This window comes from Columba livia, chromosome 4 (assembly GCF_036013475.1).
Source record: "Columba livia isolate bColLiv1 breed racing homer chromosome 4, bColLiv1.pat.W.v2, whole genome shotgun sequence".
NCBI classification, from domain to species: Eukaryota; Metazoa; Chordata; class Aves; order Columbiformes; family Columbidae; genus Columba; species Columba livia.
In genome coordinates, this window is record NC_088605.1 from 17,901,434 (window position 1) to 17,926,851 (window position 25,418).

The following is a 25,418-nucleotide window of genomic DNA, read 5'->3' on the forward strand; positions in this document are numbered from 1 at the left end:
GAAAAGAGTGAAAAGTATTTATACATAGAAGTTGATGTAGACACTTTGCAGTCACTGAATTCACCCTCCTGCATCAATCTAAACCTGGAATATCTCTGTAACACCCAAGATGCCATTATCAGCATTTGAAAACAGAGCAACAATCATATTTACTGGATGTTGTCCAAACAAATTGATAAAAACCTTGAAGTTTCCTGTAGGTATGTACGTTTTTAGAAATTTTCATTTTGGCTCACATTTTACAGTAAGAGAAGTCAGGAGTAAATTTGCTGGCTCCAACTTCAGCAGATTAACTCAGATCTAGAAAAGTGTTTCTGAGAACAGAATTTGTCCTCTTGGTAACAGGCGAAAAGAGACAGTGAGCCTCTTGCGGGGATTGTGCAGCGGAGACCCCAGGGATGAAGAGACTCAGCTGGACTCAGCCATATGGAAGAAACTATGGAATCCCTTGAGCATTTCCAAACTACACCTTGCTGAAGGCTTAGTCATCCCTGCTGGGGGTTGCCATCTATGAAAGACAAATCACTTTCACCTATTACTGGGGTCTCCAGAGCTGTTACAAATTGCATGGAACTGCAAGCACAGAAAACTAAAACCAGTTAATCTCAAAAGCCTGATGCACTTAGTATTTTCCTAAGAACACTGAAGACACACTGACAATAATCACCACTTCAGGAAAATTTATCAAGAACATTGTATGCATTTAGAATACAATTTCTTGAAATGGAAGGTGTTTCCTAATAGAGCACAGCAGTGTTAATGTTGCTACTCAACGTATTTTAATGCATGGAATAGCACTTGTCCATTTTATTTTATTTTGGAAAATAATTTATGAGAGATTCCGGTGTGTTTCATGGTAAAACTGCAACCGAAGAAACTGCCAAGAAAATCCTTTCTCCCTCTGTAGCGACTGCTGCACAAAAGAAAAAAACAAGACCTTCGGTGAGATGCCCGAGATATTTCCAAGTGTAGCACGCGACGATCCAGCCCTTCTCCCTCCCCAGGCAAAACACACACAGGCACCGCGGCGGACCCCGGCCCCGCTCCCCCCTCTCCGTTCTCCCTCGCGGGGCGCTTGACACCCGCAGGCCACGGCTGCGTGAGAAAGTCCGCGCAACAACTCCACACGCCATGCGGCCGGGGGGGGGCTCCGCCGCGCTCCGGGGGGCTGATGGGGTGACTTGGCGCTCCCGGCGCCGCCGCCGCCCCCGCTCTCCCCCAACTTTCATTCATTGTTGGCGTCGCCGCGCGGCCCCCCCCCCGCCCCTGGCCGGGGCCGGGCCGGGGCGGGCGGCGGTGCAGCCAGTGAGCGCGGCGCGGGGCGCTGCGGGCGGGGCCGGGGAGGGGCGGCCCCTCCGCCCCTATATAGGGCGGCGCGTGGGGCGCTCCTGGCTCCGTGGGAGTGGGGTGAGGGCGCCGCGCCGGGCGAGGCGAGCGGCGGGGGGCGCCGTGCGGCCGCGTGGGGAGCGCTCGGCGAGGTGCCGGCGGCGGTTCGGCTGGTGGCCGCGCTCGGGGAGCACTTTCCGCGGGCGGCGGCAGGCACCTTGCAGAGGGGAGGAGAGCCGGCCTGCGTGCGGCGGTGCCATCCTATTGTTCAAGCGGAGAGACTCGGGGTGCGAGGGAAGGAGCCGGCGTGTCGCCTCCTTTTTCCCGCTCCCACACCCTCCCCCCACAACCCCCCGCCCTCTCTGCCGTTTCCCTCTGCGCCGGAGGAGCGCCGCCTCCAGGGAGCCGAGGGCCGGCCTGAGCTGTTAGGCACCGACAGCTCAGGTGCACCGGCGGGATCGGGAGAAGGGGTGCAAACCCTTCCAAAGGCGCTGTGCCTCGGCGGGCTCCGGGAGAGGAGGAAAGTTGCTTCCTTTCCTGCAGCAACACCAGGAGCTGCTGAACTGGCCTCACCTGAAGGACTGAGCAGTTCCTACCTTTTCCATCAGGTGCCTTTGCCGCAGCAAAGCCACGGTATCCGGGAGACCACGGGGACCAGAATAACGCACCCCCCACCCCTCCCGCTGTCGCCGCACATCGCTTGTTATCTGGTCTGTCTCGCCGTGCTCCCGGGATCACAGGAGGATCTATAGCTGTGATCTGTCACCGAGGAGAAGGAGGTCGTGGATGAACTCCCTACCAGCAGAGCAACGAATCACTTCTCGAGCTGCTTATTATTATCGTGCTCTAGGACCAGCCCTTTCCTGCTAAACTTGGCTTGGGAGCTTACAGCAGGAGGGGGCGCGGGGGGTGGAAAGCCAAGCCCAACATCATCTTGTGTGTTTGACTTTTTTTTTTTTCTTCCCCTCCCTCCTCCTTCCGTGAGACAGTTTGATGAATGCCTGCGAGAGGGGTATGATTTGCTGAGGCGCCTCTGGCAGGGCGGTGTGTACGCGGTGTCAGCCCCGCCGCCGCCCCCCGTGGGGCTGTGAGCGGCCCGCGGCGGGAGACGCGCGTGGGAGCGGCTGCTGCGCTGCGCGGGCTGCCGCGCAAGAAGTGCGCCGCTTGGGCGGAGAAGGGCTCCGAGGCCTTTAGCCCAGGGGCTCAGAGGGAAGTCACAGCTTTGAAAGGGGCGAGGAGGAACATAAGGAGCCAGCTCAACTCTGCCATACCCTGAGCCCGTGGGTTTGCTTTGCCTTCGCAGGGAGTGTGTGGAGACCCAAGTGCCGCCTCTCTCCGCCACCCGACGGGCTAGCGAGGGAGGGCCCGGCCCCCCTCCCAGCGAAGTTGCCTTCAGCCGCGGATCAGTGCCACCCACCTCAGTTTTCCGGGGCTGTTTTCTTGGCTGAGCTTTGGATAGAAAGGACTTCGCTTTCTCCGCACCCTGAAAGTTGCCCGAGCGCTCCCCGCGGCGAGGAGGAGGAGGGCGGCGCGCCCCGCGCCTCCCCGGGGCTGAGGCCAGCGGGCCCCGGTCGGGCGGCAGCGGGCGGTGATGATGTGCGGCTGGGGGAAACTCACCCTGTCCCTGGGGCTGTTGCTGGCGATGGCGGGCGAGGTGGCGCCGCAGCCGTGCCCGGCGCAGTGCTCCTGCTCGGGGAGCACCGTGGACTGTCACGGGCTGGCGCTGCGCGTCGTCCCGAGGAACATCCCCCGCAACACCGAGAGGCTGTAAGTAACCCGGCTGGGGCGGCGAGCACCCCGTAGTCCTCGACGCCCGTCAGGGCTCCAGCTGGCAGCGGGGCCGCGGTGGCCCCCAGAGCCGGCCCGGTTTGGGGTCCCGGCGCCCTTTGGGGAGTTCCCGTTCCCTTCCCGTGCTGCTGGCGGTGCCCGTTTCACGGCGATGCGCAGGAACACGGGAGAGGTGGCTGCTGCTCCCGGCGCGCTGCCTTTCATCCCGGGAAGCCGCGGAGAGGAACGCGAGGGTGGCGGGGCGGGCACCACTGCAGCCCGGGGGGCGCCCCGAGGCGGCGGCAGAGCGGCCTCTCCCCCGCCGGCGCCCATTTCCCAGCAAACTTCGCTATTGCGGCTTTCTTTCCCCGAGGCGCCGGGGCAGAGCCGGGCCGCGGCGCCCCGCCGCGCTCCGCGGGTGCAGGCAGGCCCTGGGGCGGGCGGCGCTCACTCCCGCCCCGCCGGCTGCCGCGGTGGCTTCGCGCGGGGAGGCGAGCGGGGACGCGCCGCTGCCCTGAAGCTGGAGCCTGGCGGGGATCTGCCCCGGCGCAAGCCCGCATCTGCCTTTGGGCGACGGCACGCTGGGGTGCTTTAGCTTTTTTCCCCACTCACGGCACTAAGTTGTGCCTGTACTGATTCCTCCCCCCCATCCGCTTTTTGAGACTGTTCGAGTACCCTCCGGCTGGGGCATTTTCTAGTCTTGAGAGAGAGCGAGCATGTGGTCGGTTATCTATCATCTCAGGCTGTCTTTCAGGAGGGTCTAAGGAGTAAAGAGGTGAGCGCACTATTACTTGCTCTCTAATAAGTCATTTAAATGTTGGTGTATGAACACGTCTTGAGTGATGAATTTCACTCAGTTTCAGGGACACTGATTTCTGCTGAGACTTGTGCGGTTTCCTTACAGTGATGTTTTGGCCACATGTGGTGTAAACACACAGACACAAAAAAAAGTGTGGTTTTTTTTTTTTTTAATTCTTCTTAAATACGTTGGGAATAAGCTGCAATTGTTAGGGTAGTGTCCATATGATACATGTGATACCACTTTTTAATGGCTTGCCTTAGGAATTGCCAAGTCTTGTTTTATTTGATTGAAATTGAAGGATGTTTATATGTTGACCCCAAAATGTTTTGAAAAAGGGACAAATGATTCCAGAAAAGGAGGTAGTGCTGAAGTATGAACAGAAATGCTAGGGCCTACACACAATTTTCTGTTGCTTCTGAACATGCTTTGCATTCTGCATAGCTTTCTGTGCAGCAAGTGAAGAGTTTAGTTTTCATAAAATCATATTTCCTATCTCTTACTCACCAACAATCTTAGGCTTGTTTGAAAGCTAATATTTGTTATATAAGTTAAGCACTATTCTGCCTTTGTAGGAATACTATGAAAGTAGAAAGTTGCTTAAAAATGGTGATAATTTTCTTAATGTCAGTAATTTATTAGGTTTTTTTACAGTCAAACTAATATTGTAGTACATATATTTAGTTGCTTTAGTGGTTTTCTAAATGCAGTTCTAACCACATTTAGACAGGTTTTGACTCTTCTGTATCATTGAAGATAAACGTGAGCTTTATTATGGCAGGCAGAACTGACGTTGTTAAGAGCCTTTTATTACAAAGTTTGAAACTACTACTTTCAAGATAAACCTTTATTCAGTCACTTGGAAATCATGAACTCATGCAGTGTCAGTTGTAGGAATGGTTTGTTGGGTTCATTTACATCTCCTGATTTGTGAAAATGCTGTGCCTATGAAAGCAGACAGAACAATTTAGAATAACTTTTGAATGTTTTAATTTTGCTGCTTATAAATTATTCTTCTTAGGGATCTTAATGGAAATAACATCACAAGAATCACCAAGACTGACTTTGCAGGTCTAAGACACCTTCGAGTTCTGTAAGTTTTCTGTTTCTGTCACTGATACCTTTTAGGACTAATGCTACAGTTTGTTATAAAAAGCATTGAACTAGTTATCTTTCAGTTTATAAGCTAGATGGGTTATCACTTTTAAACTATTGTGCTACTGCATCTGAATTTACAGCTCCTCCCCCATGTTTTATACACTAATATGAATAAGTCATCAGTTGCCTTAAATGTAATTTATTTAAAATCTTAACATCTTTCCTTAAGGTTGTGGAACTTGAGGATTTAATTTAGCATGTAGCTTATAAGTAAGAGTTGCTAAAATTGGTTGAATAACTGTTGGAATGAGTTTAGTTTAAAACCATCAGATTTATAGTTCAGGCTGGAAAAGGGTATTCTCATCTTGAAGTATAAGAGAATTCATTAGGAAAAAGTTAATAACTGAGTTTAAAAGCAAGTCCCAGATGATGATTATTGTTGTCCTACAATTTTGGAGCAAAAAGGAAATACTTTAACAGTGAATTTGAGGAAGGAATGATTTGATTTGATTTGCTTTTTGTTTTGTGAACGCTTTTGTTTTAGTGTTATGAAGATTTTAAAATTCTGTTGGGTATGGATTTGTTTTTTTGGGGGGTCAGGGGTGTGGAAATATGAATAATACCAAGTTTGAAATACTGCAAAATTTACTTATTTGTTCAGGCTATTTAATTTGAGAAAGTAGTAATACAAAATCCTCTTCCATTTCTTTCTGAAACAGAATATCATGTTGTAGTAATTTTGAATTTTTTTACAAAACAAAACTACTGTTATGGTTACAGTCTCTGTGCAGTCTTCAACTAGTGCTTTTTCCCAACACCACAGTTCAGTATTTCTGTTATTCTCATGTGAGACTAACATTGCCTTCCTACTGTTCAACTGGAGTCTCAAAACTTGCCAAAGAGCAATGATGTATGTGCGTGTGTGCAGACATCATGTATGCATATGTGTAATTTTTTATCTTGGGACTCTTAAAGTAGATGAGCAAATGTAATATCTGTTCCTATTTCTTTTGACAAGGATTATTTTTCTCCTTTTGGATGTAGGAGCCTGTGTAAAGCGTTGATGACAGGGGTCTGGAAGGTTGAGGTGGATGTCATTCTAGAATAACTGTTGTACTGCTTTAATGAATATGTGGTTGCCTTTAAATGACTACTGTTAATGCAACAAGTTATCTCAGAACTATTAAAATATATATATATTTCTATATTTCAGTCAGCTCATGGAGAACAAGATTAGTACTATTGAGAGAGGAGCATTCCAGGATTTAAAAGAACTGGAGAGGCTGTAAGTATTTTTTATTCTAAATGTATGAGTTTTGTTGTTTTTTGTTTTTTGTTTTTTTCTTTTTTTAGTTGAATCAGTTGTCTTAAGGTACTCAGGCCTCTGTTCTGTGGTGTGCTTTCTCTTTTTTTTTTTTTTTTTTTTTAAATTTGGGACATCTGTTCTTATTGAGACACAAGAGAAGAAATTCTCGAGCAGTATGTATGGGACTTGGACAGGGGGGAGCTTTCATGTGCAGTCCAGATTTGAAGTGTAAACTGTAATTGTCTTGTAGGAAATAGCTTGAATACTACCAAATATTTTCACCTGAATACACAAGGACATTTTCAAACATGAATACACCTAAAAAAGCCAGTTCACTGAAATACAGTGTTAGATGTTAGTCTTGGACATGTTGGATGTTTTATACAATGTCTTATTGGAAGTAACTACTAGTTATAAACTGTTGACTTGTTCCATAGTATGAAAGCAGTAATTGAATTCTACTCAAGTTTTTATATAATTAAAGCTTTTACAAAGGCTTAGGAAAAACATGAACTGTTTGGTTTCAGAAATTATTTGCAGTTGGACTTTAATAAAAGGATTAAGTACTGTGGGCAGAGAGGATGGAGCGGGGATGAGAGGATCTTGTCTGGTGAAGTTGAAGTGCAGATATCTGCTTCATTTCAGTAGGATGTAGAAAATATAATTCCAAAATTTTTAGCATTTTATAATAGATGCTTAATTTTCAGTATGTACCTCTTTATTTTGTTGCATTTCCTCAAATGAAAATATTTTTTAAAATGTATTGTACAAGTTGGGATGTCAGACTTGTTAAAGGCAAGATGCTGATTGTTGCATGTAGTTTCAGTTTGAAGCTCAGAAAGTCTAAGAGTGTCACTGTATTAATATATGTTCACGTAGAACTTCATATGCAGAGTAGCATCTTCATTATTTGGCAACTTAGTTGCTGCATTTTCGTTGTATCACCGTTTCTTTAACCACGCCTCTGAGGTCTTGTTTAGTTTTTCACTCACTGCTGCTTTGACTTCATAAAGGTATTTCTACTGTACTCTGTTGTAAAGGAGCATTGGCCTAAATATTCTGTTTGTTTTATTGTAGTTGTGCTCTGCGTCCACAGCTGCTGTGTGTTTTTAAGCAGAAAAATCCACACAAACTCTTACGGTTTGGTTGGTCTTATAGAAAAAACTGTTCAAGACACTTAGTAACCACCAGTGTAATGATGATATTTCTATAATAGCTGAAATGTCATAGACTTGAGATAATTGCCTCATTTTTTCAAATAAACCAAAGTAATTTTTTGACCTAAAAACTTAGTGTTGTTAAATAATGCAACCGTTTTTGAATAAATTATATTAAATTGATTGCTCTTAGAAATACGTAGTCAGATTTTTTTTTAAGTTGTATTAAAACACTTAATGCAGTGCTTTTTTTACATGCTTAAACTTTGTGCAAAGTATAGGAATTTAGTCCAGTTTCTCCTATTCAGGGATATATTGCAATAATATATGCACACTACTAGATATAGTTTATAGGGTCTAGCTAGAAAATTAAACAGCACAGTTCATGTTGTGAAAGTACAAGTACATGAAACATTAAAATATCCATGCTTTCACTGTGAATGTTTTGATACTGATACCAAATACTTGATAAATTTCACAACAGTATATAGTCAACTTTATTTCTTGATTGTCTCAAAGCAAGATTGTACTGTTGTGATTTATTTACAATATTTCAAAAATTATTTTAACTTGTGTCATAATTTCAAGACATTTAGTGGCAAGATTTCTGAAGCACAGAACTGCAATACTAGGAAAAAAAACAACAAACAAAAAACTTGAGTAGTTAAAACTTGTCTTTGTTCACCTTTTTGCATTACATTTCCTGTTTTTTTTATCTGGTTTTCTCTTGATAAATCTGTAAAATCTTTGGAAAACAGTAGATACTTTTTTCAGTTACGTAAGTTACTAGTTAAGAAGAGAAATTCTGATAAGTGTGTCTACTTTTGTGGGTTACTTTTATTCACCCTTCAGCAGGCAAACTGTGTTGTTTGAAAGTTTAGTCATTTAGATCTACAAAGTTAAATTCTGTTTTGTCTTCAGAATTATTTTGCATCTGTTCCAGTACTAATAAAAATTGCTGTAATTTGCTGGAATTCAGTCAATGTTAGGTGTGTGGGTGAATTGTCATTTGAATGTATATGCAAGATGTCTTTAAACCACCCCAGCTGTTGGCTAAGAGCAAATATTTCATATTTGTGAGGAAAAGCTGAGAGAATTCCTCTTGTTTACAACTGCCAAGTCCATCTGATGAAGGTACATTGTTTTCTGACAGCCAATTCATCTCCTTGGGATTCTGAAATTCAAAACAATTTCTCCAAGAAACTTGTGGATCCTTCCTTCAAGTATTTTCTTTTATACATTAAATAGAAAGCAAGTTAAAGCTTTTTAGTTTTTTTCAATATGTAAGTGTAGGATCTCACGTTTCTACTGTAAGTGTAACATGCCAAGCCACTATCAGAGAATACCCGATGCAGTTGTTTTAGCATGCCAGTGGAAGGAGTAAGCAAACCTTACTGCAAGTGAAATGAACTCAACTTTGTTTGTAATATTGTTTACATGAAATATTTCTTACACTAGAATATTTTGTGAATTTTAAAATGTGTTTTTTGTAGTTCACTGCTCTCTAACACGAAGAACGGTTCTTTCCATCTATACATGTTAAGTGGTGCTTTTGGATTTTTTTTTTGTTGCTGTTGTATTGTACTGGAATTTCAGTAACAAAATGATTTCCTTTTAGACCAGTTACTCTGATTTCCAAGGAACTGTTTGGTTGATCAGTGAGTTACTTGTTGTGAATACACGTTGGTAGATCTTATGCAAAATGCTGAATTTTTGCATGGATCATGAAACAGCTCCCTCTAAGAGAACTGAAGACCTGAAGCACTTCGCAAAATTAATCTTGAAGAGAAAAATTCTCAACCTTCTCTTCCAAAGAGAATTACTTAAAATACAATTTGACTAAATCTGTGTGTACCTCAGGTGGATAGAAATGTTTCTCCTGCAGTTTAATTAAGCTGCAACAAGTATCTAGTACAATAGCTATATATAGTACTATATACACAAAGCTATTTTAATGTAATATGCTCCATGACAGGAATTTGTGTCACACCAGTGTAATTGTAGAAGTGCAGTGGAAACCAAAATCACAATAAATACCACCATAACAAGTGATGGTTACTTCAGCAGCCTTTCTGTAATTTAAAGTAAAAAGGTTCACTTACCGGTAAGTGATCAGATAGTAGTGCCTACTATGTAAGAACTGTGAGGGAAAACAAGATGGAAACTAGGAACTTAATTAGTCAAACTTTAGGTTTGTGGAAACGTTAGTTGTTGAAGAGACCTTGGTGAAGCTGACGGTGATTTTGCTATAAGCCTTTTAGTTGGATACTTTAGTCTTCGGTCAAATAAATGTGTATATGCTGCGGTGTTCTCTTAGTCATAATTTCCAGCAATCTTTTCTGAAGGTTCAACTCTTAAGGGGCTGCTAACTCTTGTCTGAACTAATTTGGTTCAACATTTTCTGAGCTAATAAGTCTGCCATGAGTGTGCCTTTCTTCACGGCTGTGTCTTGAATGGCGAATCAGGTGGTCTGTCATGTAGATGTTCCATCTGCTGAAACAAGCCTTTGAACTTCAATACGTACAGCCCATTTTTCAACCAGTGCAACAGTTGTACCTTTGTGTATCTTCTGAAGCAGTGTAAAAAATCTCTTGGATTAATTATAATCTTGCCCCTTCTATATTAATGTCTACAAGACTTTCTGTTCTAACTAGTAACACAAATGATGAGTCTACTTTCCTATGAGTAGGGCTTCTAAGGAGTATATGGCAATTCAGTATCATAGAATCACAGAATGTTAGGGATTGGAAGTGACCTCAAAAGATCATCTAGTCCAGTCCTCATGCCGGAGCAGGAATACTTAGATGAGGCTACACAGGAACGTGTCCAGACGGGTTTTGAATGTCTCCAGAGTAGGAGACTTCACAACCTCCCTTCGGCAGCCTGTTCCGGTGTTCTGTCACCCTCACTGAGAAGAAGTTTCTTCTCAAATTTAAGTGGAACCTCTTGTGTTCCAGTTTGAACCCATTACCCCTTGTCCTACCGTTGGCTGTCACCAAGAAGAGCCTGGCTCCATCCTCGTGACACTCACCCTTTATATATTTATAAACATTAATAAGGTCACTCCTTAGTCTCCTCTTCTCCAAGCTAAAGAGACCTGGCTCCCTCAGTCTTTCTTCATAAGGGAGGTGCTCCACTCCCTTAATCATCTTTGTTGCCCTGCGCTGGACTCTCTCCAGCAGTTCCCTGTCCTTCTTGAACTGAGGGGCCCAGAACTGGACACAATATTCCAGGTGTGGACTCACCAGGGCAGAGTAGAGGGGAAGGAGAACCTTTCTCGACCTACTAACCACCTCGCTTCTGATACACCCCAGGATGCTATTGGCCTTCCTGGCCACAAGGGTACAGTGCTGGCTTATGGTCATCCTGCTGTCCACCAGGACCCCCAGGTCCCTTTCCTCCGTGCTGCTCTCTAATAGGTGATTCCCCAATTTATACATGGCAAGTCTCACAAAGAAAGGATTATGTGACTTGTTACGTTGTTTGAACCTCTCTTACATAGATGACAGTAATGTATCAGTGATGGGTTTCAGTGTGCTTCATGGCAGGAAGGCACAAAGGGTCAAGGTGTGTAGAATTTCCACAATATTTAAGAATTTCCCGAGACCGCTGCTTATTATGTGAGACAAAACCTTTTGAAACAATTCCTTATGAGAATGTAAAATTAAACACTTGCTGCTTCTTTATTTTAAAAACTGTCATCTTGGGTGTGATGTTTATAATAGTTTGAAATAGTCTCTTAAGAAAGCAAGATGAAGATAAAATGAAAATCTGAAAACTAGACACCGCTTTAAAAATTACTTTTAAGAAGTGTAGTCAATTGTTGTCCCCAAGACCACCTTCCTGCTCGAAGTATCCTAGTGTTTTTACAAGCTATTGTCATCTGGTGGGAATTACAAAATTTGGTTGAAGACAGCTGCTATAGACTAAACCAGCTCTATTATAAACTACTTAAGTCTAAAATTTTCTTACAGATCTTTGTACTCCAGAAATACAATGTGGTCAGGTTTTGAGGGCTAAATATACTCTTTACTTGTTTATGTAGCAGAGCAGTTACCTTTCCATTTAGGAAAAAACATTTTTTTTTTGGCTGATAGGGATGTTCTAATAATATTTTTTCCTAATAATTTTTCTATGTCTAGTAGTTGGGATACCAGGTATGATCATTCTAAGACTATGCTAAACATGCAAAAGATGTCAGGATAGGTAAAGTGTACAGCAGTTGTTTGAAAACTACCCACATTTTTCTTCCTGTATTTGTGAATAATCCATTGAGGCAGCCGTATGCCCCTAAAATGCCAATTTAGAGTCTGATTCTGCAGACATTTACCACGTGAATAACTTGGTTTGCATGAGTAGTCCCACTGATTACTCTTGTGAGAAAGGTTACTCGAGTAGCTTAAAAAGTTTCTAGACCAAGGCCCTACGCTTTGATACTTGAATTAATAGCATTTATTTCTAAAATGTCCTTTTTGATCTTAATCGTTCTAAAGACCTAGCTGTGTAGACTTAAAAAAACAAAAACAAAAACAAAAAACACAAAAAAACAACCAAACAATAAAAACCCAAACCAAAACCTAACTAATAAAAAAAACCTTCAAACCTTGCAAAACCTATTTCTGCTGAAAACTAGTGTAGAGGTAAAATGTTGCTCTCACAGACTGTAGAACTATTGCAACTTTTGAGTTCATAGCTGAGCTAAATATTTAACCCCTCCAAGCCTCCACAAAAAACAGCCCCTCTGAGCTACATACTGAAATACTAAGTTCTGAAATACTAAGTTCTAGAAAAGAATGCTGTAAGAGTTGAACTTCAAGTTGGTACTTGAAATAGCTTTTAAACTGAAAGGTATCTATGTTGTATTTTCATGCTTCGTACAATGTATTACCGAATGATGGAGAAAGAAATATTTCAAGAATTAAATGCTTTGTTACAGTTCCTGCATTTTTTTTTTTTTTAATTTTTACAACACAATTCTAAAATAACAAACAGAGGGATTGTCTGTACTTGCTATTTATTGAGGCTCCTTTCCCACAAGTGCATTAAGACAAGTTACTGAAACTTAAGATGAAGAGAGCATTTACTTAGGAGTGTACTTATGAGTGTTTGTGTAGTACTGAAAATTATTAAAGTTTTGTTCTTGCTGTTGATGAACAATTTGAAACTTGGAAATGTGTCACAGCACAGAAGGAAAAGTATGTTTTAACTACATAGTCTCAAGGAAAAGTATTGGTTTTGTTTTGTGGTTTGTTTTTTTTTTTTGGTGGCATTTTTTTGTTTTTGTTTTTTTCCTATTTAGTAAACTGAAGTACTACTTGGATTTCTTTCCTGGATATAAATCTCATTATATGAACCTGCTATGTTTGCAATTTCTGCAGCAAGGGCTTGATTATAACCTCAATATGTAGGAGTCAGTCTTGTCAAAGATATTAAATGGGATTCAGTATAATGAGTAGGTTTATTTTATCTGTGTTAATGTGGTTATCTGTTCTGGCTCTAACCTAGACTGATAAATGTCATAAACTGTTTAGCTGTATTAGCAAGTTTTGAAATTATAAAACCAAAACTCATTTGTGAGTTACCATGATCTCTGAATATGTGGTGATTTACGGAACATCTTATCTTAAAAGATCTGCATAGCAGGATGGACTAGGAAATAAAATGTTCCATCTAGGATAAAAACAAATACAGCTTGTTTTGGGCAATACCAGACCTAGGCAATAATCTAGGGAAGTAGCAGCTCTTTTAAAATGGGCTAGATAAACTAGTACTGCTGCTTTGTCTAGTCTAGGAAAGGGCCACACTATGTTATGTATCTGTTCTTTCTTAGGTTGCAGACTTAGTGTATCACTGATGGGATAAAAACATGCTTTCCAGAGATTAATATAAGCCCATGTGCTAACTTTTTATTATGTATTGTTGTGTTGCACAAGATTACAGTTTTTATTCCAATTATTTGACTAGCTCTATCCATAGAAAAATGGATAATAAAATAAATTCCAGGTAGAAAAACAGTGGCTTTAAGAAGATGAATAGCAAGCTTTTCCATGATTCTTTAAATGTGAGCTGCATCAAAAAATTAATCCTAGCATAATTAGTTTTTCTTTTTGGATTTTGAAACTCTAATAGAATATAGTCCTTTCAGTTGCAGAAAAGAAGTGTTAAAAACCCCAGATTTCACTTCCACAGAGCTAGGTTGTCAAAATTCAGGAGCAGGGACTTCTGGAAAAACAAACAAACAAATTTTGTCTATTTTTATGATTCGGTTTTGCAGTTTTAACTGAAGGAAAATCTGATTATTCCCACTCCCTGCCCCCCAGTTTACAGAGGCTTAGATGTGAAGTTTAAAGACTAATATGGAATTTTAGGACCCCTTGTGAAAAATGCTGTGTTAGCAGTGGAGTCACTGCTACTGTTCCAGGAATCGTTTGTATCTCTATCATAGCTAAAAGAACAGCCAATGTATCAACAATATTTCACCTTCTTGTGGCTTGACTGTATGTAGTCTCAATGAAAGCAGCTTTTTTGGTGGTAAGACATTGAATTATATAGTATGGAAGTTGTACTAAGCTCTTAGAATGAGTTCTTAGCTCTCTAGCTAACTAGAAGTTGGTTTCCCATTTCTTTTCTCACTGTATTTGTATTCTTTTTGCACAAGTCTTTGCTTGGTGTGCAAGTTCATTACTGAACACTGAGCATTAATTTTTCAGTTGGAGTGCATTCTGAACCGTTTCTGCCTGCTGTAGCCAGGAAGGTCTAGTTTGGACTGCCTATAACCTAATGCATGTGCTTGTTTTTTACGGCTGCTTGATGTTTTGATTTTCTCCCCCTTAAAGCATTGATACTTAACCACCTATCTGGCTTCAGTCTGAACATAAGAGCATTTGAAGGGTTAATGCCTTCATGCATGTGTGATAGGTAGTGGAAGAATAATGAGTTCAGGTAGAGAATACATTTTTGAACAGCCCTGAAGGGCGTGAACAGTTATTCCTTGTTAATCGCGGATGTGAAAAATCCCTCTCTTAGCTAATCCTACATAGTTTAAGGGCAGTGCACAGCGCATTCCTGATCTTCGAACAAGGAGGAGACCATGAAGCCTGCGGTGCTAATCACTTACCAAAGGAATGTGAGACCATTTTACATGAATTGTACTGGGGCACCTATATTTATATATTTAAAAAAAAATACTACAGTAGCTATTCTGTATTAGCAGACTTTTCTCAAAGCAGCTTCAAGTATCTTCTCTAAAAATGTCTGTTAATCAGAAATAGACAAAGGCTGTCTTTGAAGACATTCTTTAAAAAGATGCAGTATTCTAATGGAATTTTTAAAATCGGATTATAGCTACATTTTGATTGCAGAATACTATAAAAATGTTTGATAAAACTTTAAGTCTAAGAGTGGTGTTCTTATTTTCAAAGCCTTGTAAATGTTTACTATTATTTTTAGTATATTTTATTCATCTGAGTCTTTTCTCATGGGACTCCTTTTATAGGTCTAGAAGTCAGATTGCATTGAGAAGTCCTGTTTGCTCTTTGCAGACCTTTTTACAAATTCCAGGGCAGGAAGGCTGTTTATTTTTCCCACATCTGTTTTGTGCTCATCCTTTGTGACTTTGTTTGCTGGATGCTCTTCTTTCTTGCTTCCTCTGAAATGGGTAATTTGCACTGTTGCAAAATGTTGAAACCAAATCTGGTTCTACAGAACTGTTGTGTCAATGTTTTTGTTTTAAATAGTGTTTCGTGTTCAGAAGCTATTTTAAATTGGTGCTGTAGAGCACTGATATTAAACCTAAAGCTATACATTTTAGTTTTACTCTGTAAAAATAATATTTTTCTGTTGCAGAGACAGTTCATTTTATTTTTTTTTTTAAAGCCAGATTTGATGTTAGATGGCCACAGGTGAAAACTGAGTTGTCATTACGTTTTAAGATAGCATGTTTCAAAAAGCATCTAAGATGCTCCCTATTTTAACTGCAGAAGCCACAGTTCTATCTGGAATTTTACAGTTAAACTCTAAAATGTGTGAGGGATTTGGCTGCATGGCTGCCACTTCAGTGACTCATTCTGTTATATTACCTCATTTACTCTGAAGAGTCTGGTTGAAACTTCATCAGAATAAATGTTTTATTTTCCTTCATAGTATGTAGTGAATTGTGCTGGCTTGTCTTTAATAATAGTCTAGACCAATAATCAAATACACTGTGACAAAATCTCCCCTAATTTTTTTAAGACGCGTCAGTGTTTCTGACTTCAGTTTGGCAGGATGCCTGTACAGGTGCTACAGAAAAATACTTGCGTGAAGACTTACTGTGGTGACTCAATGCAAGAAAGACAGTTACAAGTCTATCTAGTCTATCTGCAGGCCCTTCTTGCCTTTCTAAACAACCCATCCAAACTCTAGCTAAATTCCATCTAATAGATCTACTTTCCCTCTCTGCTTTCTTTGCTTCTTTTTTTGTTTTTTTTTTTTCCTTGTAAGTAATCCCAGGTGTTGTTGAAGATCATCCTTGTTTCATCTGATTCATGATCCTATATTATTTTATGGAGGCTTTATAATTTCTGTTTTGTGGTATACTTTGTAAATAAAATCCCAATGAATTAGCCACACAGGATTGTGAAGGTGTGAAGGAGCCCCTGTAGATTGTCTGCTCCCATGCCACTGATTAACGTAAGGTTGATCAGAGCAGGTGGCTGAGGGTTGTTTCCAGTTGGGGTTTGAATGTCTCCAGTGATGGAGAATCTATAGCCTCTCTGGGCAACCTTTTCCAGTGTTTGACCACTTTTCTGCATTTACATGTAATTTCTTGTATTTTTATTTGTGCCTGTTACCTCTTGCCCTTTCACGATGCACCACTGAGAAGAGTCTGGCTCAGCTTTCCTTACTTGGGAAAGAACTGCATCACTTATTTATGCACATGATGTATTTATATACATTGAGATCCCTCTGAGCCTTTTCCTCCCCAGCCTAAACAGTCCCAGCTTCCTCAGCCTCTCTTGCTATGACAGGTGCTTCAATCTGTCTGCTTAATCATCTTCAAGGCATTTCTCTGGACTTGCTCCAATGTGTTCATGCCTGTCTTGTGGTGAGTAGTCCAGCACTGGGTACAGCTCTCCAGATGTCTCACCAGTGCTGAGGAGAGGGGAAGGATCACCTACCTTGACCTACTGGCAGTATTCTTCCTAATAAAGCCTAGGATGCTGTTGGCCTTTGCTGCAAGGGAACATTACTGGCTCCACTTTAATTTCTTGCTCACCAGGACCCCAGGCCTTTCTTTGTAAAGCTGACTTCCATCTTGTGGTTCTCCAGTGTGTGCTGTTATGTGAGATTTTTCCTCCCCAGGTGCAGGACTTTGCATTTCCATTTTGCTGAGCTTTGTGAGGTTCCTTTTTGACAAATTCTTCAGCCTGTCCAGGTTCCTCTGACTGGCAGCACACATACCTGGTGCATCAGTCATTTCTTCCAGTTTGTATCATTTGAGAACATGCTTAGGGTGTACTCTGTTCCATCTTTTGGGTTGTGGATGAAGATACTGAACAGTACTGGCTCCAGTATTGACCCGTGGGGTACACCTCTAGTGACTGTTCTCCAGCTGGACTTTGTGCCACTGGTCACATCCCTTTGAACTTGACATTTCAGACAATTTTCAGTCCACCTCACCATCTGCTTTTGTAGCTTGTACTTTGTCAGTTTGTCTATGAGGACAACTGCTATGAGAGACAGTGTCAAAAGCTTTAGTAAAGTCAAGATAAACAACATCACTGCCTTCCTCTCATCTGCCAAGTCATTTATTCATTGTAGGATGCTATCAGGCTGGTCAGGCACGATTTTCCCAGTTGTAAATCTATGCTGACTATTCCCAGTCATCTTGTCCTTTCTGTGTCTAGAAATAGCTTCTGTTTTGCTTTATCACCTTTCCAGGCATTGAGGTGAGGCTGCCCAGCCTGTATTTTCCAGGCTTTTGCTTTGTTTTTCACACTTTTTTTTAGTGCCATAGGCATAACTAATGAGAGTAGTGACCAGCTATTTATAGAAGTATCTTTTCTATTGAAACACTAATGAATACAGAAGCTTCCAGAAAACAACAGCCTTAGTTTCTTTCTTTTCTTCTTAGGGGAAAAACAAAAAGCCAAAACCTAACTAAAGAAAGAGCTTTTTCTAGCTCTGTTTATATTGGAAAAAACTCTTAAAAAAAGCAAATTGAGTATAGACTGCTGATTCTCTGTGCAAAATGGTGTTCTGCATAATGTATGGAGAATTGACTGGGGTAGGGGACAAATATGGTAATTTTGTACTTGATGTTGTCAGCCCTGTGTGAGAAGAAAATGGAGGATAGAAAATCTGTTAAGGTTTGAGTAGTATACACTAATACAATGTAGTACGATAGTTTGCAAAGTAACTTTCACCACTTTCGACACAAATAAGAAACTGAGTTGCATTAGTGTCTATTTCTTTTTTTCTTTCAGTTTTTTCTTTTTTCTAAAACAAGTGTCTAATTGTTATTTGATATTAAATTGAAATTAACTCAGATATCTTTCTTAGCTAGTCACTATTTATCCTGGAAAATGGAGCCCTGATTAAATGGTTCTTGTCCTGGGGAAAATTTTGACTTAGGCATCCAAATGCTGATGGATCAACCCTGAACTTCTCAGATTCCAATTTTTATTCATGTGGTCAGTGAACTTGATATTGCTAGGTTTAATGAGATTATGAGTAGTTTGACTAGAGACAAGAAGATCTTTACAGAAAACTCCTAATGGAAAAACTGGCACAATCTTTTGGTTAGCTCTTGGTTCTTGGGCCTTCTTCACACTTCATAATATGTTCATGCAAGTCACATTCACAGACAACAGTTGCCAGATGTGTTGAAGTTCAGTAGCTTTGGACATGGATGCACAGATGTTCTCTGCCTGTGGCAGATACAGCAGGAGGTTTTTTGTAGAAAAGTAATAAGGCTTGACTTCCTTGCAGATATAAGCCTAAGCAGGCATCACTTGTTCTGATATCTATTATTCTGACTTTATCTAGGGTCAGGTTTTTAGGACTTAATGGTTAAACCAGTTCATGGAGATGATTTGGGTGCTGATATTATACCTTCCCAGTAGATGCATATCCCTGTAACCTGTTAGAACTAGTTGAGGAGCCTGGTGGGCTCAGTCATTGTGAGTAGAAAGTGCTGTTGCACAAATGGCTTGTTTACTGACATGTCCTTTCATTTATAATGTAAATTTAATGAAAAAAATGTGCATGTGCTTTTAAAGTTTATGCATGTTTTGTAAATGAACTTCAGTGGAAAGGTGTTACATGATATTTTAAAATGGATGTGATAGTAATGTCCTCTGCTGAGAAACAGAAGGTGTGGATGTGTTCCTTTGAAGACCACAATTTGTTAGCTATACAGTACTGTGTGTTACTGTGTGCAGATAATGTATTTACTTCTCTCAGCTAACTTTGAAGGAGGAATGAAAAATAATGGCTTCTGTTATCATTAACTTTGAGTTGGAAGCTACCTGTCCTCCTTCTTGAAGCAATGGTGGCAGAATAAAATGCATCTGTGGCTTGTATTTAGGGTTTCAAGGGGCTCTCGGACTCTGTGCAGCCAAAGGGATAGGCTGTTTCTAATTAAACAGTGCAGCTGATTTATAGTTTACTTGGAACCGATCTTAACTTCGATCTTTTCTTGAGTTATCTTTGAGGGCTTCTGTTCCTTTAGAGGGCCTACAGTTAGAATTGCATCTACTTGAGCTGAAGGTCCCTGGAAGATGACTTGTGTGGGACAAAATAGCAGCCTTCCAGTACCTCTGAGGTGGTTATCAAAAAGCTCAAGCCAGGCTCATCACTGTGGTGAGACAAGCAGCATAAATTGCTGGATATAAGGGCAAACTTCTTACCATGAAGACAGTCAAGCACTGGGAGAACTCAGTTGCCCAGAGAGGCTGTGCAGTCTCATACAGCTTTTCTGGCTTTATTTAGTTGATTTCAATGGAATCAGAAGCAACTTACAATGAAAGTTGCAACAAGTCTTGGAAACAAACACAGACCTGCTTGTGAGTTATAACAATTGCAGATTATTACATTGCAGCCAGTTTAACTAAGAAAGATTTGTTTTGTTTTGTTTTCCTCTTCCATGCATGATTGATACTGGATCACAGTTATTGTGGCATGAAAACTTGAGAGAGACATCAGAATGTATTGGTGGCATGGCCATACTTCAGTGGGTTAGGATACATGCCACTGGGAGAGTAATATGCTCTCCCCACAGTTTACCTCTTATTCTGTCATCCTCTGCATGTCCTCTGGCTGCATGCAGAAGACAAGTAAAAGCCAGATGTGCACCCATTTATGCAAACCTAGCCTGTTCTCTAGAACCAGTAACTCAAATCAAGCCATTTGTTTTTTGCTTGCCTTACTGTTGTGTGCTTCATAGTATAACCTATTGCTTGTCTGTACCTACTTTTTATCTGCCTATTGGTATCAAGCTTCCTTTAAATAGGAAGAAATTTGTATACTTTAGGTAGTATATGGATTTTGCTTGAGTTAGTCCTGAAGAGCTCAGAAATTTACCTTTGTCTAATGTCTTTCTAAAGATGCATTCAGTAACAGAAGAAAAAGAAATTATGCATGTATTAATTGCAACTGTGCCTCACTTTTGTTAAATTGAAAGAATTATATGTTGTTGGACCTTCATCCATTTATTTCTGGCCACTACCAAGGGACTTTACAGTCTAAAGTATTGCAATGTTAGAATTGATTCTCCAGTACGTTTTCTGTTGCTTACACCACTAACACTTCATCTCTTCTGAGCTCTCTCCCTCTGCTTGAGAAACACGATTTTTTCCAACTTGGTTGGGAAACTGAATGGTAGCAGTATGAAATATTTCATCACCGTTTCTTCAGTACTTCACCTTGAACTTCATGCCAGTTCTGGGAGAGCAATTCAGTTGATGCAATTGAAATTTCATGTTGTCCCAGGGGAAATGCTGCCTGCTAGCTAGCTGCGGTGAGGTCTCTGCCAACACACATTGAAAGAAAATGTGGTGGAGTTTTTCTGGTTGTTTTTACTTTGCAGTATCTGTAGTTCTTCGTGATCTATGATCATGGATTCTGTGATCCATCTGTCCTTACCTCAGGTTTCAGCTCCAGGGAGAAAGGTGATCAAGCCTGTCTCACTCTTGTTCCATTATGTCTGTGTGTTCTGGATAGGTATTGCTATTTCAGACAAATTTAAGGATGAAGTCACCTGAAAAAGTGGAAATATTGACGAACCATGTATATTAGTGAACTATTTTAAAATAGGAATGTGTTTTCTGGACGACTTGTATGGCTCTGTCTCAAAGATTAAAAACTCTTCATAGTGACTATCGGACTGGAATCTGTTATGTACTGTGACACTAGTCTGTGTATTCTAGATTTGCCCTGCATCCTTTTTCACATTAACTTATGTGTGAATTCATAGCATTTTTTAAAGCAGAAGTCTTGAAAAATTAATCTCAGTGAATTCTAGTTTATAAGATCACTTTGTAGGAACAAATGCTTTAGTTTTGTGAAAGGCAAAGCAAAAATGTAGGTTGAAACACTAATGCTGAACTCACTTGGTAGAAACTGTTGAGTTATAAGGGTGGTGCTATTTATCGTTAGGTTAATTTGTGAACTTGATTTATTGTCTGTAACTTAGATTTTGAAGTGCATACAGCAGGACATGCATCAGTATGTCACTAGACATGTGAATCATGTGAACTACAGGTAATAACAGAAACTTCTGATCTAAGGTATTAACTGCATGTGTAGAAAGTTTTGTACTAGCACAAGTATTTTGCCTGTGAAATATCTTTCTAAAGTGATGCTAATTGTGTCTTTGTAAGATTGTTGTTGCATTTAGTGAAAGGCAGCCTGCCTGAGAACTTTATCATTAGTTCATATTATGTCATTGTACTTTAGGGCCTTTTTATATTATATGGAACTTCTACACAATACAGACACTGAGTCATTTCATTGCCTCTTCAGTTACAGTTCACCATTATCATCTAGTATCTGAACCTAGTACAGTCATTAGAAAGTATCAATAGAAATTTTTGTCCAGAATAGTTTCTGATTAGAGAGTAACTTCCAAAAGTCTTTACACTACATGTTTTCCCATATACTTTTTGATCTGTAATGATGAGCTTAGAGGTTTAAGTCTGAACAATCTATTTAGCAAGGAGAAGAGATGAATGAATTCTATTTCTATTTAACCATTTTTTCAGGCTCAGTGTTGAAGAACTCCATTATCACATTATTCTTTTCTCATCACAAATGTAACTGTTACTTTGAAACAACTTTCTTCCTACCTCTTTAGTTTTGTGGTCCTAGTGTATACTTTTATACATAAATTTACTTAAGATAAGGAATTGTCTGTTTTTAAAAGACCTTATTTTGAAAATGCGATAGAACCACAAAGACTAAAATGTATCACTTTCTTGGTTTTATGTAGGTAAAGTTTTCTTTTAAAGGAATGTTCAAATCAGAAGTCTTCCACTAGTGATTACACTTGTTATAGCTCTTTCTCGTATATTGAAAACTTTCTTTCTACTGATTTGGAAAAATGACGTGCAAGATCACAATTCAGATTTTTTTGTTGTTGTTGCTGGGTTAAGCATTTTTTTCCCTGTTTCTTATTGAGCTTCATCTTTACTCATCTAATTTATCCCAGTACTGTAGTCCTTAATTTTCTTTCACTCTGATTTCTTTTTTAATCTTCTAAATGTATGATTTCAGTTTCTTTTGCTTAAAGAAATTAGAATTTCTCCTGCTTGACTACAAAAAGGAACCTGACAAAACTGGAGAATTACGTATATCTAGATCTCAAAAAGCTGACTTCTTGCTTGTGGTTTGAAATGTGGAATAAAACCCGCGGGTACAAAAGACTATTTCAGATTGTTTTACTCTTATCAGTAGTCACGTTGAACTTTAAGGGAGCAATAACTAGGTGAACTAAACCGTGGAGCTATGTAAAGCTTGATCTTAAGTGGGTGTGTACATGAGAATTTATGGGAAAACGTTTAAATTGGAAAGACCTTTAGATGGAACAGCGTTTACGAAAAATGAACCCTAAGAGGCTAAACAGGCTTAACTGTTCGAAATCAGCCCTGAGACTATCAAACAAGAAAATCAGAAGGTTTTTGGAATTCTGAAACTTAATTTTGCAAACGTGCTGTCCAGTATCTTTTTTTACTTTGTGGAGTGTCTTGGTAGCAGTTTATTAACTTATGTAATGTAACCACTTTTAAGAATAAAATAAATATTAGATAAAACTGTGCAGACTGGTGTTCAGGAATCCCTTGAATTACTGTATTGAAAAGGCACTGCAAACTGAGACTCATGATGAGGATGATGAGACAGAATGTGTGTGTTTTGTTTTTTTTTTCGGTATGTTGTTTTGCTTGAATGGCAGGTGTTGTGTGGTGCTTTACTTAAAAGCAATCAAAAACCTGCTTTGAGCTTGAATTCTGGACTGATGTAACTGTGTTCTCCAGGGCTGTCACTTATGCACATTAGAAAGAACAATCTGCATTGTATATTTTAAAAAAGGTTATGAAGATGGAATATATTTGTCTTTGGTAGTGGTTGTTCCATTTCCTATGACTGTAATACAATGGGCTTTGAACTTGTCACCTCACACTAAGCAGTCTTGACCCTAGTCAGCATGTTCAATGAGAAGCTTTATAGACAAAGGGCTATCTTCAAGATTCCCGTTGTTTTTCTTTTGTACTGTCTTATGTGTAACTGGTTTATTTTTTTTAATTTAGCTTCCTTTTGGTGTATCTTTACAGTTGTAGAAAAAAAAAAAATATGTATGCAAAAAATCCCCTGTAATGGCAAGTCCCATCTGGGACTTGTTGATTTTTCTGATTTTTATTTGATCAGGGTTTCTGTAACAGATTCCTTTGCTTTTTTATTTAAACAGGTTAAATGAATCTCTAGATACATTATCCCATTACTTAACTAATTTGTATGCAGTTGATACATGTTCCCTTGAACCTTTTCATGGTCACAAAATGTCTATCTGCTTCATTAGAGGAATACAGAGTTGGTGGGTAATCAAAGTTACAGTGCTGACTTTTTATTTTTAGTTTTCTGGTTGTTTATGCAGGATAGAGTCCTGACTTAGCGATTGATTCATGCTACAGTGATTCAAAATCTTTCATAAAATAGGTAATATGGTCTGTTGGGGAAACCAGAAAATGTAATTAGTCCATGGTAAATTAACTGTTGGACCATGTCTCCGCTAATGGACCAGCATTGCATAGCCTTTCTGGTCTTTAAAATTGGCTTGTTTCAGCACTGGGATGCCTGCTTGAAGTGGTTACATCGCATTGCTGTAGCACTTGTAATTTAACACAACTTTTTCTTTTTCTTTCCAAAGGCGCCTAAACAGAAATAACCTCCAGTTGCTTTCTGAACTGCTCTTTCTGGGGACACCGAAGTTATACAGGCTGTAAGTACGCACAGCCCGATATCTGTTATTCTGAAACATTTGAAATTGGTCTGTTTTTCTGTCCTGTGTTAGACTTTTCTGTCTTTTCCCTCAAACAGGGCTAAAATGCATCTAGGAAAATGAACGTTTTGTTTAAGCTGAGTACTTTATTTGACTGCTTTTAAGATTTTTTTTTCTTTTTTAATCAAGGTTAGATACTGATAGCTATATGAGACAAAATATTGTTTCATCCATTCCTGCTTCTGTAATGAAATTTTGCTGAAAGAATACTTTGGCTTTCCTTTTCTCCTGTTTGTTTCTGGTTTCTGTACTAAAAGAAATAAAAAATGCCCATGGAGATTCTGTCCCAGAGATACAGCAATGTATAAGCTCTTTGTTTTTGTGATGTTCCGTTGTTTGGGCTGTACACACTTGACCAGAAAAATCATAGTGTTAGCAAATAGTAAGTCTGGGGAGAAGTCTGTCCTGCATCCCCTCACAAAGAAAACAAAGGTAGTAACTTAAGCTGTGGGAAGAAAAAACTATGAAATATTTTACCTTAAATAAAAACTGTATCACATTGGGTAATGATTTTCTGTTTTGATTATATTTTTTGGTTTGACATTTTAATCTTGGTAATACTTTCAAATTGATGTTTTGACCCATTGGCCCTTTTAAGAAGCCGTTTATTTCTGTTGCAGTAAAAACATGGAATGAAGTTTAGATACTGATTTCTGTATTTATCTACATGATCAGTCATTGTAACAAAATAAATTTGAAGATACCTCTGAGTTAGAGTATGTGGTATGGAAAGAATACAATGTGACATACTTAAGTAGGCTTTGAAGAGGTGGTACAAATTCAGTCCTGTTTTAATTAGATTAGTTTGACACATTTCCTTAGACTTCAGGTGAGATTTCTGCTGTTGAAATTGCTCATTTTGAGTTTCACCCTATGTGTGCTTGGGGGAAAAAAAAAAAAAAAGGAGTGAAAGTAAAGGAAGGTGTGGTTCCTTGGGTTTGTTTCCACTTTAGTTTATGGAAATATTCTTGAGAATAAATGTTGTAATGAAGCTTTTATGCTTGTGAGTAGATTTCTCTTTTAATATAATGAAATAATAGTTCTTTTTTCCCCCCTTGTAATAATATGAAATGGTAAACTGAAAATGACGCTATTATTGGTGTAAACATTTAGTTCTGTGTATTTTTGTTTCTTTCCTTTGCTTTGAATGTATGCTTTGTTTCCAGAACTTCCCTGTAGATGCAATGAGTTGTTAAATTACTAGGCCAGAAAGCTCCTGAAGGCTTTTGTTCTGACAAACAAAAATATTTGACTGTGCTACATAATATGTTCATATGTGGTTTTATATATTAACAGTGGAGTCTCTTTTATAATTTCCATCAGCTGTGATAAAGATATTACTTCCATCAGGAAGAAAAATAAAAGGGGTTTATGATCGTTTTATTATTCCACCTCTCGTGTAATGGTTGATATCTAAATTCATATAAAATA

At 39.7% G+C, this 25,418-nt stretch overlaps 1 protein-coding gene across 11 annotated transcripts in view; it reads left to right on the forward strand.

The window, feature by feature from the left end:
- The first annotated feature begins 2,673 nt into the window (after positions 1–2,673).
- Positions 2,674–25,418, forward strand: part of SLIT2 (slit guidance ligand 2) — a 264,849-nt gene continuing 242,104 nt past the window's right edge. For all 11 annotated transcript variants that reach the window (XM_065060633.1, XM_065060628.1, XM_065060636.1 and 8 more), the window contains exons 1-4: positions 2,674–3,093; positions 4,914–4,985; positions 6,204–6,275; positions 23,856–23,927. In XM_065060633.1, coding sequence (XP_064916705.1) covers positions 2,918–3,093; positions 4,914–4,985; positions 6,204–6,275; positions 23,856–23,927 — 392 coding nt within the window. In that variant the 5' untranslated portion in view covers positions 2,674–2,917. The remainder of the gene's footprint in view (positions 3,094–4,913; positions 4,986–6,203; positions 6,276–23,855; positions 23,928–25,418) is intronic.